Source organism: Talpa occidentalis, unplaced genomic scaffold (assembly GCF_014898055.3).
Source record: "Talpa occidentalis isolate TD23 unplaced genomic scaffold, MPIMG_talOcc4v2.1 talOcc4.12, whole genome shotgun sequence".
In the NCBI taxonomy this organism is placed as follows: Eukaryota; Metazoa; Chordata; class Mammalia; order Eulipotyphla; family Talpidae; genus Talpa; species Talpa occidentalis.
Window position 1 is genome coordinate 62,995,137 of NW_023601212.1, and position 12,025 is coordinate 63,007,161.

The 12,025-nt window shown below is 40.2% G+C and overlaps 1 protein-coding gene and 1 long non-coding RNA gene across 4 annotated transcripts in view; one reads left to right on the forward strand and one right to left on the reverse strand.

The window, feature by feature from the left end:
• Positions 1-11,016, forward strand: part of SELP (selectin P) — a 34,771-nt gene extending 23,755 nt beyond the window's left edge. Inside the window, exons 10-16 of the mRNA XM_037506521.1 lie at positions 451-636; positions 1,630-1,842; positions 2,648-2,833; positions 4,612-4,731; positions 8,041-8,071; positions 9,735-9,790; positions 10,415-11,016. Of these exons, the coding sequence (XP_037362418.1) occupies positions 451-636; positions 1,630-1,842; positions 2,648-2,833; positions 4,612-4,731; positions 8,041-8,071; positions 9,735-9,789 (791 nt within the window). The 3' untranslated portion in view covers position 9,790; positions 10,415-11,016. The remainder of the gene's footprint in view (positions 1-450; positions 637-1,629; positions 1,843-2,647; positions 2,834-4,611; positions 4,732-8,040; positions 8,072-9,734; positions 9,791-10,414) is intronic.
• LOC119241306 (uncharacterized) overlaps positions 1-12,025 on the reverse strand; it is a 188,354-nt gene that overhangs the window by 79,959 nt on the left and 96,370 nt on the right. The window lies entirely within an intron of this gene.

The window sequence follows — 12,025 nt, forward strand, 5'->3', positions numbered from 1 at the left end:
TGGTATTAAAAGATAGGCTAGGGACCCAAGTAGAGAAAATAAATAACTTAGGATAGAAGTTGATCAAGACACTACCAGGAGGTAGTCTTGGGTAGGAGGAAGGGCAGAGATGAACTCCTGGACTTCATCCATACAGGATAGTGAGAGATGTGGGAGGCTAGAAAGACACTTTAACAGGTTTAGAGAGAAGAGGATTATGAGTATGACTGCTTAAGTTCTTGATTTTTCATTTTTATGACTTCTTATACTCCTCTCAGCAAGCCCACTATACCTACTCTGTCCTCTGTAATAAAAGACCTGTGATATTGTTATGGAATGCCAGCTGACTATACTTGTTGACAGAGTAGGTAATCAGTAAATATTTGTGGAAAACATAGATGAATGATTTGATGCAAAACAGAGCTTCTAGATAAACTTGCAGATTGTGACATTCTTGATTTGATTCTGCAGCCATCAAGTGCCCAGAATTATTTGCCCCAGAGCAGGGAAGCCTGGATTGTTCTAACACCCATGGAGAATTCAGTTTTGGCTCCACATGTCATTTCTTCTGTAACAAAGGCTTTAAATTGGAGGGGTTCGACAATGTTAAATGCACAGTTTCTGGAAAATGGACAGCACCTCCTCCAACTTGTGAAGGTAAGATGGCATATGCTTACTGAGACAATTCTTCCTCTGGGAATTTCTTCAACAAAAATAACAAACACTCATATAAACTCTTACTATGTGACAGGAACATATTATAGTATTATTGCAATGAAAGTTCCACTTCTTATTATGAAGTAGACCATCTGTTGGGGCCTAGGAAACATAGCCTATATATTAAACATTTTTGTAAGGAGAGAGAGGACCTTTCATACTTTTTTTTTTTTAAAGATTCATTTATTTATTCATACAAGCACTGGTATGGTCAGAAGCGCGGGAAGGTGAGAGAATACACCAGAGCCAGAGCGGGGAACAGAACAGACAGACTGACGAAATACACTGCTGAGGGGAGCAGCAGGCGCGGCAGGAGATGTCTGTAGCACCATGTGGGACCCTCCCGGCGGCCTGGGATCGAACCGGTGCTGCAGAGGCTGTGAGCAGCTTCGCTGCCCAGCACTTTCATACTTTTGAATAAAAATATATTGATTCTTAATCAATTATTTTTCATAATTTTGACCTCCTTTTCTCAGAGCTCTATTGAATTGATTGAGTGATTTTCACTGCTTCATTGTCAGAGAGACTAGAAGGAGGGAGGTTGAACTCACTGGTCCAGTTCTTCAAATGCAGGTGCATAGAAGTCAACCATTATCTCTCTGACCCATCAGAAGTTAATAACAACAAATCCAGTGACATTAATACCTCACATTTCATGGTGACTTTTGGCCAAAGGAGAGTACCACCTCCCAGTAAAGTAGCTGTGGCAAGCAATTGGTCTATGTCTATTTCAATTTCTACTGAATCTCTTTTATTTCTGCACCAACTCTTCCAATTTTTTGTTTTGTTTTGTTTTTAACATCATTAACATTGGCACACACATAGCCTCTACTTTTTCCTTCTGATCAAGAGAATCATCTCTCCAAGGACACTTTTAAATAATTTATTATCCTTTTCACTGGGAGATCTCTAAATTGAAACATTTTCGCACAGCAGGCAGAGTATCAGCTCTTACTCCAGAGGTGCAGTGTCCAGCTCTCATCATTCCAGACCAGGGAACAATGTCCTGTAGGCATCACCTGGGAAGGTTTGGTTTGAATACCACTTGTTACTTTGGATGCAAAGCTGGATTCACTCTCATGGGAGATGATGCTCTCAGATGCAGACCTTCAGGACAATGGACAGCAGTAGGTCCAACATGCAAAGGTAATGTGAAAAGGAGCGGGCAGTTGTAAATGTCTAAACTGTGTTAGAATAATAAGTATGCTAAATATGAATCCAGCTATTATGCATTGTGAAATGCAAGTTGCTATTCTATTAATTATTTGACAGTATAAACTTCCCATGTGTTCCTTATTGGGACCTAAGTAAAAAGGTAAAATATGGATGATACCTCTTGAAGAGCTGTCACCCTTTACATGAAGGCTGTGTCTCTTTCATTTTTGTATTTCCTATGAAGCACAGACCAGTGCTTTGTAAATATAACTACATTCAATATTTATTTACATTAAATTAAACATCCTGAGTTTTAGTTTCCTATCCAGAAAATGGGGAGAATAACCCGGAGCTCCCTGGAAAATAATTTAAAGAGGATGGCAGTCTCTTCGTTCAAACTTTCAAAGGCCACCTATGCTGAGTGATTAAGTAATTTAATAAACACATACTTACATTCCAACTAATTTCCAGTAGTGATAATAATATCTAGAACAACAGCATTTTTAGGAGGAAAATTTTGGAATTAGCTGTTTCATAGGCAAGACTGGTCAGTCCTTTAGCCGGTCATTTAATGAATGCTACTCTGTGCCCATGTTAGTTCTTTGGCTGTCATTCTCTGAGTGAGTATCTCAGTATGTGTGATATTGGAGGAACTAACTTAAATGGAAGTGGCTTATTTCCTTTCTGATCTTTTATATTCTCTCATTCTACTGATGATTCTAGAGATCATGAAACCATAATCTCTTTCATCTTCATTCTACATGTCTGTTTTTTCTGCATTCATTTTTTTCTGCAGCCATCAAATGCTCTGAGCTACACATAACTGAGTCAATACTGATGAACTGCTCCAACCCTTGGGGAAATTTCAGCTATGGATCAACCTGCAGCTTCCATTGTCCAGAGGGTCAATTACTTAATGGCTCTGTGAGAACAGCATGTCAAGAGAATGGCCAGTGGTCAGCTACCATGCCAATATGTCAAGGTATGTTTTTCCTATGGATTAGAAAGTCATTTTGAGGGCCTCCCTAGTGGTGCAAGGGGTTAAACACAGCACCGTGAAGCTATCTACAACCTCTGCAGCACAAGTTCGATTCCCAAGCAGGGAGCTACGCATATGGCACAGCAGACCTCTCCTGTCTTGCCCACTGCTCCCCTCAGCAGTATATTTCAGTCATTCTGCCTGTTCTGTTCCCCACTCTGTCTCTGGTGAATCCTCTCATCTCCCGTACCTCTAGCCTGTACCCAGTTCTTATATGCATAAATAAATCTTAAAAAAAAAAAAAGTATATACTGAGTAAAATAAGCCAGAAGGAAAAAGAAAAATATCATCAGATGGTTTCACTTATAGCAGGTATATAGGGGAACCAAATAAGACATCACTGTAAAAAAAATAATAACAGTACAAAACACAACAAAGCAAAAATAGACAATTATAAATCAGAGACATCCTGCAGGGGAGAAGGAAGAAAGAGGGATCAGAGGGAGGGAGGGAGGAGCACAGGGGACTGAGGGGATGGTGCACGGGTACATTGGTGAAGGAAACTCTATGAGGATTACACCTGAGAGGTGAGGGGAAGCAAATATTGTTTAAAAATGATCAATGATGTAAATTTAAAAAAATTTTTTTAAAACATAAAGGAAAATAATAAAATTAAATTAAGCATGGAGCCTGTGTGGGGCGGGGGGGGGGGGAGAGGGAGAAAGTCATTTTGATACAGAAAATAATAAAATCAGTGTTTCTTTTCTGTGTAGTCTCGTTTTGTATCACTGGGTTTACCCTGTGTTTCATAAATGTTTCATAATTAATCAAGCAGATTCTCCTTGCCTTATATAGAGCAGTCGGAATTAAATTCAATGACTGTGTGCCAACGCTCTCCACTTTTTTCAGAGCTCAGATTCGCATGTTTCCTCTCATTTCTTTATGATCTCTGTGTAATATATCTTAAAGTTGCAAACTGTTTTAGATATTATTTCATGCAAATTCCTAATTTATTGTCTTAGAAAACCACTGTCTCTCCTATACCTCTAAAAATACCATATATCTGCCTTAATGAACTCTACCTGTTTATAAGGCTTATTTCATCTCCTGCCTTTTTTCTTTTTCTTTTTTTAATGAATCTGTTTTTAAGATTTATTTTTATTTATTTATACATACAAGAATTGGCCAGAGATGCAGGGGGTAAGAGGATTCATCAGAGACAGAGTGAGGAGCAGAACAGGCAGATCTACTGAAATACCCTTCTAAGGGGAGCAACGGGCAAGACAGGAGAGATCTGCTGTGCCATGGGGGTCAGTTCCCTCACTGGGGATTGAACTCCTGCTGCAGTGTCTACAGATAGCATGATAGCACTGAGACTTTAACCCCTGCACAACCAGGGAGGCCCTCCTGGCTTTTTTCATTTTTGTTCTCTAGCAGCTTGTTATAGCCAGTTTTTGTTGCATAACTTTGTCTGATTGCCCCACCATCACCACCCAAAACTACCTATGGTTTATTATTCAAACTTCCATTTCTTGTGTCTACCCTTTAATTCTCTTTATTGGGTCCTTCCCCTGACTCCTTTGGAAAATCACCTGTGATAGCTAAGTGTTAGGAATAAAGTCTGGCTCTGCTTCCCATCCTCTGCAGTGGTTTTATGACTTCAGATCTTCCCTTATGCCTATCAGCACTTCGGTGATCCTACTTGACCTCCCATCGTAGAGTCCTCAGGATCCTTGCATAGTACACTTACATCTGTGCTTGTGTGTGTGTGTGTTTTGCAGTGGGACCACTCACTATCCAGGAAGCCCTAGCTTACTTTGGAGGAGCAGTGGCTTCAATGACAGGTTTGGTGATGGGTGGAACATTCCTGGCTCTGCTCAGAAAGCGCTTCAGACAAAAAGGTAAATAGGAAAGAAGGTGCTCCTTATTTTCTTCTTTTGTGTAATTCGGGGTGGGGCCATGCAACCACAACTTCAGTAGTTCATGTTTGAAAATATTTACATTAAAAGAAAGCAGGAGCAAGATAAATGATCTAGAGAAATGGTTACCCATAAGAATCACCATTACCAAAACACAGAACTTCACAAAAATACAGCTGCTCATGTAGGGAGATCTGGAAATGAGCAATCTAAATTTTTAAAAATATTCTCCCTCCTCCAAATTCTGATGAAGCTAGATTACACACTGGCATTTGGGGTCCTCTAGTCTAGGTAACATTAGTTGTCACCAAAATCTAGTTGGAAAAGTGTCATACTTTCTTCACTCATTCTTTCATGTACAAGTCAGGTATTGGTCAACTGTGCTAGATAGTGGAACCCAAAGGGATGGTACCTGATATTAAGAATGTATAATTCAGTAGGATAAGGAGACAAACAAGTTAAACTAGTGTTAATACAAGTGTACTTAGTTTAACAAAAGTACTGCCTAAGTATTACTGGAACACAAAACAGGTGTCCAATGCAGATTGATGGGTAAGAAAGGGTTCTTCTAAGATCTTTGAAGAATGAGAATGATTTTGCCAAGAAAAAAACATAGAAGTAGAGTCCCAGCAAAAATAATAGTATGTGAAAATACCTGAAAAGGTGAAATAACTGGGCTAGTGGTCTGGCCATTGTTTAGTGCATCTAATTCAGAAAAGGCTGGTAGAAGTGAATAATGAAACAGGTAAGAACTTGGATGCAAACTAAGAGACATGTTCATTTTCATGAAAACTTGAGGAATCAATGTAAGGTTTAAGCAGGAAAATGGCCAAAATTGATGAAATCCTCGGTAAGGGAACCTGTGTTTATCAGGGTGCTCAGCTCATCAAAAATAGATCTGGTCTAGGAATAAAAGAAGGGAACTGTCCCTTAAGGGTTAAGACATCCCTCTTATGGCTGCCCCAGACACTTATCCTGATAACTTTAGATATCCTTTTTAAAATTTATTTATTTATGCATACAAGAACTGGGGTACAGGCTAGAGGTAGTGGGGAGGGGTGAGAGGATTCACCAGAGACAGAGTGGGAAACAGAACAGGCCTATTGACTGAAATGCACTGCTGAGGGGAGCAGCTGTCCTCTGCTGCACCATGTGGGCCTGCTCCCTGGCTGGGACTCTAACTGACACTGCAGTGGCTGCTGATAGCTTCCTAGTGCTGTGAAGCACTGTGCACCACCAGGGAGGCCCCTTTAGAAATCTTTTTATATGCTAATGGAGCTCTTTTTCAGCATTGCTAAATGAAAGAAACCAGGGGCTTGGGAGGGGGAGGGTCAGAAGTACTTAAATTATAATAACTGAAAAGGTCTATGTTAAAAGTCCCTGGCAGAGTTTGGAAATGAGGAGTTTGGAATTGAATTGAGGAGTTTCAACACCTATTCTTAAAACTCAGAGGCTGAATAGAAAGAAAAAGAAAAATACCGGATGGTCTCACTCATAGCAGGAATCTAGAAAACTTAAATAAGGGACCAGGAAAATGAATAACTATAAGAAAGTGAAAATCAAAATCAACAAAAAACTATGAACCAGGGACACTCTATGGGGGGTAGGGGGCGGGGAGGGGAGGGATTGGGGTCAAAATAAGGGGGTTGCAATTGTATGGGGAATATAAAAATAAAATTTATTTAAAAAAACTGAATGCATAACGAGTAAAAAATAATTGTGCCATTTCTAATCAAAATAAAATGTCATACTTTTCTATGAAAAAAAATTTCACAAATTAAGGCTAAAGTAAAGGTAACAATATAGGTTAAAGAAAAAAAAAAACAAAAAACTCAGGGGCTGAACCACTTGTTGCCTACTCTTATGCTCTCTCCTTTGAGAAGCTACCATCTCACTGAGGCTGGTTTTCTAAATTTTCTTCCTATACACCCCTGTGATTGGGTGACTAGGACAATCAACAAAGAGTAACTCTCTTCTTAAAAACCAAAGAGATACAACCAATCCTTCTGTTAGGGGGGAAAAGGATGTCCTAAAGCTAATTCCATACAGGCTTTGTGGACTCCACCCCCACCCCAGGCCAAAGCCAAAGACACTGGGAACTCCAAATCCCATCACCACCAAAGGGAAGGTGGCTGGGAACTGAGGGTGGGGTTAAGCAGCCAGGTTGATAAAAGGCAGACACGTGGGCTTTGGGGGGTTCCCCATTTTGGCTCTCCACCAGCTAGCAGCGTCTGGCCAGCTCGGAGAGTGACTTTGGGTTTCCAGGTCTTCGGATCGGGTAGGACGCATTAAAGACTTTATTTCCCTATTTTTTCCCTGAGTTGTACATTTTCCTTATTTCCTTTTCCCTTGTAAATAAACCTTTTATTAACCTTTTGTGTGTGCCTGTAGTGGAGTATTCATAAGTCCCTTGTAAGCGTGCGGGTGAGGACCCACAGCCAGGAACCCGTTCAATATCGGGGCTGCTCTATAACACTTCCATGTCACATGTGTGTTTGTTCAAACTCCTAAGACCTGGATTCTAATGTAGGAATACATTGTTCCTGCATTTCCCCCAAGTTGTTTCTTTACTTTTGAGACATTTCTAGGGAACCCTCTGAGCCACCAAGAAGGACCAATATCTTCTAGTATCTTTATAATAAAAAAATTTCTTGGGGATAATGTAGAATTTTTCCTTGACCTATCCCAATTTGATTCTAAACTTCCTAGGCTTCTATGGCCCAACAATAGGAAAATGTAGCATACTATATCTCCCTATCCTACAAATTCAAGATGCATATTCATTATGATATGGAAGGTTCAATAATGACTTGCAATTAATATACTTGTTCCTTTTCATTTGACCTTTTCTAAACTCATTTAGCCATAATATGCTTTTCCCACATCCCCTTCCCATTATCCAGAGATGACTGACAGGTTGCTGCCAGCATAGATTTGTTTATGTGACTAGCTTGTGCAGTTGATAGCTGAAGGATTGTCGTACAGGATGCAATGATAGGGGGCCTCAAATGCCAAAAAAAAAAAAAGGGTTTGGAGGACCTAAGATCTCAACAACCATCACCAAAAATAGCTAAGAGTCCAAAGGCAGGAACCAGAGTTATGAAGAGAGGTTTTTACTGACAGGGAAGAAAAGAAAGGTAAAGTACTCTGGAGTTATATGTTATCAAATATTTAATTTTGTTTAAAACCGGTCCTACTTTTAGGGAGTGACTGTTCCCAATACACTCCTTTAATGCACCTTTCTCCATCTTGTTTTCTTCTAAACTAATTGTGCCTTTTCCCTTATTTCAGATGATGGGAAAAGCCCCTTGAACCCTCACAGGTAAAACAGAAATTTTTATGTTTAGATAATTTTGTTTTTACTTAGGCTTTTTAATTCAATGTCGTATGTCAGAATGATCATACATAGGCCTCCTTTTTTGCAGCAAATCTTTTGCAATGTTCCCTTTACTAAGTCAAAATTAAAATACACAGATAATATATCCTAGCTACATATAATATTCTTAAAAATCAACAAGTGCCCTAGTTATAAAGGAAAGATATGCATAATAGCAATAGGGAAAGTGATGCATAATAGCAATAAATGCTGAAGTTTGGGCACTACACTAGCAGATGCTGTGAGTGATCAGAAACTCACACTTTTGGGTAGAATTGTATTCATGATTCAAACAGCATCAGAAGCATTCCTAACACCAATCTGATATTCCTTAAATGGCATGGCGGACAACTCTGGGAAAAAGTTGTAAAACCCATTAGCCTTCCCTCAGTCCACATGGTAATTACATTTTAAAACAGGCAAAAATAAAAACCTCAATATTTTTTAGCAGTTAATAGTATTACTATCTTAAAGCAGTTAAGCCTCAGGCTCAGAGATTTTTCATCAATATGAATGCTGAGTAGATACTCAAGAGCTGTGTGGGGTATAAGAGAATTGTTTCCTGTCATGTCTATTGGGACATCCAACCCCTCTGACCCCTGCCCATTAAAACTCAGTAGAACTCTTGATCATGATGAAAATCAGGAAATGCCCCTAGGGGGCAGTACTACCATTCTTTGAAAACCATTGCCAGATGATCAAGTATAAGGTTGACAGCATTGTTTTGTTTTGTTTTTTATTTTTTTTTTTAAATAGAGGCATGTTTTATTTATTTATTTATTTATTTGTTTGTTTGTTTGTTTTGTTTATACATGCACTGGGTACAGTCAGAAGCGCGGGAGGGTGAGAGAATTCACCAGAGCCAGAGCAGGGAGCAGAGCAGGCAGAAGGACCGAAGTACACTGCTGAGGGGAGCAGCGGGCGGCAGGAGAGGTCTGCGCGCCATGTGGGACCCTCCTCCGGTGGCCGGGGAGCAGCCGGGGATAGAACCGGCGCCGCATAGGCTGCGGGCAGCTTCGCAACCCAGCACTCAACCGCTGCGCCACCGGGGAGGCCCTGTTTTGTTTTTTAAAGATTTATTTATTTATACAAGAACCGGGGTAGAGGCCAGATGCACGGGAGGGTGAGAGGATTCACCAGAGACAGAAAGGGGAACAGAACAGGCAGACTGACTGAAATACACTGCTGAGGGGAGCAGCTGGAGAGACAGGAGAGGTTTGCCACCGCACCATGTGGGATTCTCGCAGACCCGCTGGGATCTAATCAGCGCTGTAGAGGCTGTGGATAGCTTCACAGCGCCGCACTCAACCTCCTGCCCTATCAGGGAGGCCCAAGGTTGGCAGCTTTGTAAAGATCCTCTCACCCAGAAGAGACTGCAGCCCCTTAGGGTGCATAGCAGTTATTAAGTACCCAAAGCTTAATAATAACTTAACAGAGCTATTAAGTAGGATCTCATCTCTTTGGCATTTACTTTTCTTTCCCTTTCAAAGCAGAATTGCAGGAGCAGGGTGGTGGTGATCATGTTCTCTGCAGAAACAATGTGGTCAAGGACTGTGGTCAAGGACTAAGCACCTTATGACAGGCCATTCCTTGTGTTTCTTTTCTTTAGCCACCTAGGAACATACGGAGTTTTTACCAATGCTGCATTTGACTCGAACTCTTAAGGTAAGTTACCCATGAAGATATTTTTGAAGGGTACAGAACAGCATGAAAGAATGTAGAAGAACAAGAATATAAAGTCTAACTTTTCTTTATAGAATCATGAATTAAATTTTAAACATGTATTAGCTTTTCAAGCCATGAAGGAAATTATAGTGGCAGCAGGGAAGGATATGGCAGTGGAGTGATAATAGAAAGTGAGTTCATATAAGGATGACCATTTCCTTCAGGATAGAAATGTTCAAATGAGATGTGTTCTAATATGACATATGACAAATATTACAGAATGACTTTAGGATATAGGGCCTTCCCATCAGTGGCTATTAGGCAGTATTTACACTGTGGTCTTGCTTGATACTTAGAAGGCATAACTGCTGGTAAAATTTTATAAACTTTTATGGAATCAGTTTCCTATGGGATCTGCTAGGAAAGCAAAAATAATCTGACACTTTCTCTTTCCCAAAAATCTCAGTGAGAAAGTGAGTTTCCTAAGAAAAGGAGCTTAGAAGGTAGAATATCTGGATTCTGGAGACAATATTGAGTCTCAGGGGGTAGATATGATGAGAATTTTCCTTCCTTCCTTCTTTCTTTTAGAGAAAAAGTAATTATCTTATTTTGTCTCATTTTCAGAGAACCGTCCTTCTGTAGTCACCTCACCGAACCTCCACCAGATCCTATTTTTAAACATCAGGCTTCCTGCTACACTTGATTTTAACTACAGTGTAGTTTTCTGTAAATACTTGTGAATAAAGACATGAAATTGCCTTTAGATTAACAGTGGACAGCAGCAGAAAGACTGTACCAAAAGCCTAAACCCTTCACCCTCTACCTCTTCCTGCCCCACCTCTCCTCTTCCTTTGACAGAAGCCTCAGAAGCCAGGGCTGAATGTTTCCACAATAGTCTGTGGCACTACCATTTAGCCAGACACTGGAGCTTCTGATTCATTGGCAAGCCAGACTGTGGAGAAATTAAAATGCCTCTACTGTATTGGAAGGCAGGCCATGTCTTTGACTTGAAGGAATTCCTATAAGGTCTTCTGTAGTCTCCAGTGGCTGCTGTTTATCAAGACTCTAAGATCTCTGCTGTGAGGCTTCCAGAGCAGCCTTTGGGCAGCAGAAGACCAAGAACCAAGACAGGAAAGCATATGTCACTGTAGGCCTTCCCTCCATCCAGGAACCCTCCTTCAAAGAACCCAAAAACCACTATTCAGATGTGTAATTAAAAGGATTCTCCTCCAAATGCCATGTTCCTCTTTTTGATATTTTGTTTTGTTTCTGGTACATTGCTTTATCACCAATGTAAAGCACAATTGCAGTTGTCCCAACTCCAGCTCAACCCTTCAGACAGACACAACCCAGTCTCCTATACAGAGAAAAATCAGAGAAGAAAAAGACTTCATCACTTGCATGTTCTTTAGAGAAGCACAGATGAGTTTCACATGTTCTTTAGACCACATATTTAATAAAGAGGCTATTGAAATTTACACAGACATTACCTGGAGCTGATACAAAAACAGAGGATCCAACAATATAGTTGTCTTATTTCTTTGAAATGTGTGACCTTGAACATGTCATGTAAACTGAAAGACATTGGTAAGCATGTAAATAAAAATGGTAAAACAGTCTAACTAAAGGTTATAAGAATATGGGACTTAGGGATACGGTGCTTCTTTTAAAAAGTTTCTCTAATATAGATTCAGAACCCTAAGGCAAGTCTAATAGCACAACAACGCTTCAGGTACTATAATTCTCATATTCTCTATCAACAACAAAATAAAATCTTTAAGCAGTTTTTTTAAGAGTTATTTATTTATGCATATAAGAGCTGGGGTATAGCCTAGAGATCCCAGGGGTGAGAGGATTCACCAGAGACAGAGTGAGGAGATCTACAGGGAGACCTACAGAAATACACTGCTGAGGAGAGCAGGGGGTGAGACAGGAGAGGTCTGCTGCACCTTGTGGGTTAGCTCCCTGGCTGGGATCCAACTAGTGCTGCAGTGTCTGCTGATAGCTGCCAACGGCTGGCCCATAACTTCATAGTGCTTAAACTTAACCTCTTGCACTGCCAGGGAGGTCCTAATCTTTAAGCAGTTTGAAACAGCCAGATCCTCCAAAAAGTACTCTTTTATCCTCCCAACAACCCTATCATGGAAAATATTATTATCATCCTTATTTTACAGATATCAAAACTGAATTCCAGAGAGGTTGAATAATTTATCAAAGATAACACAGGTAGAAAGT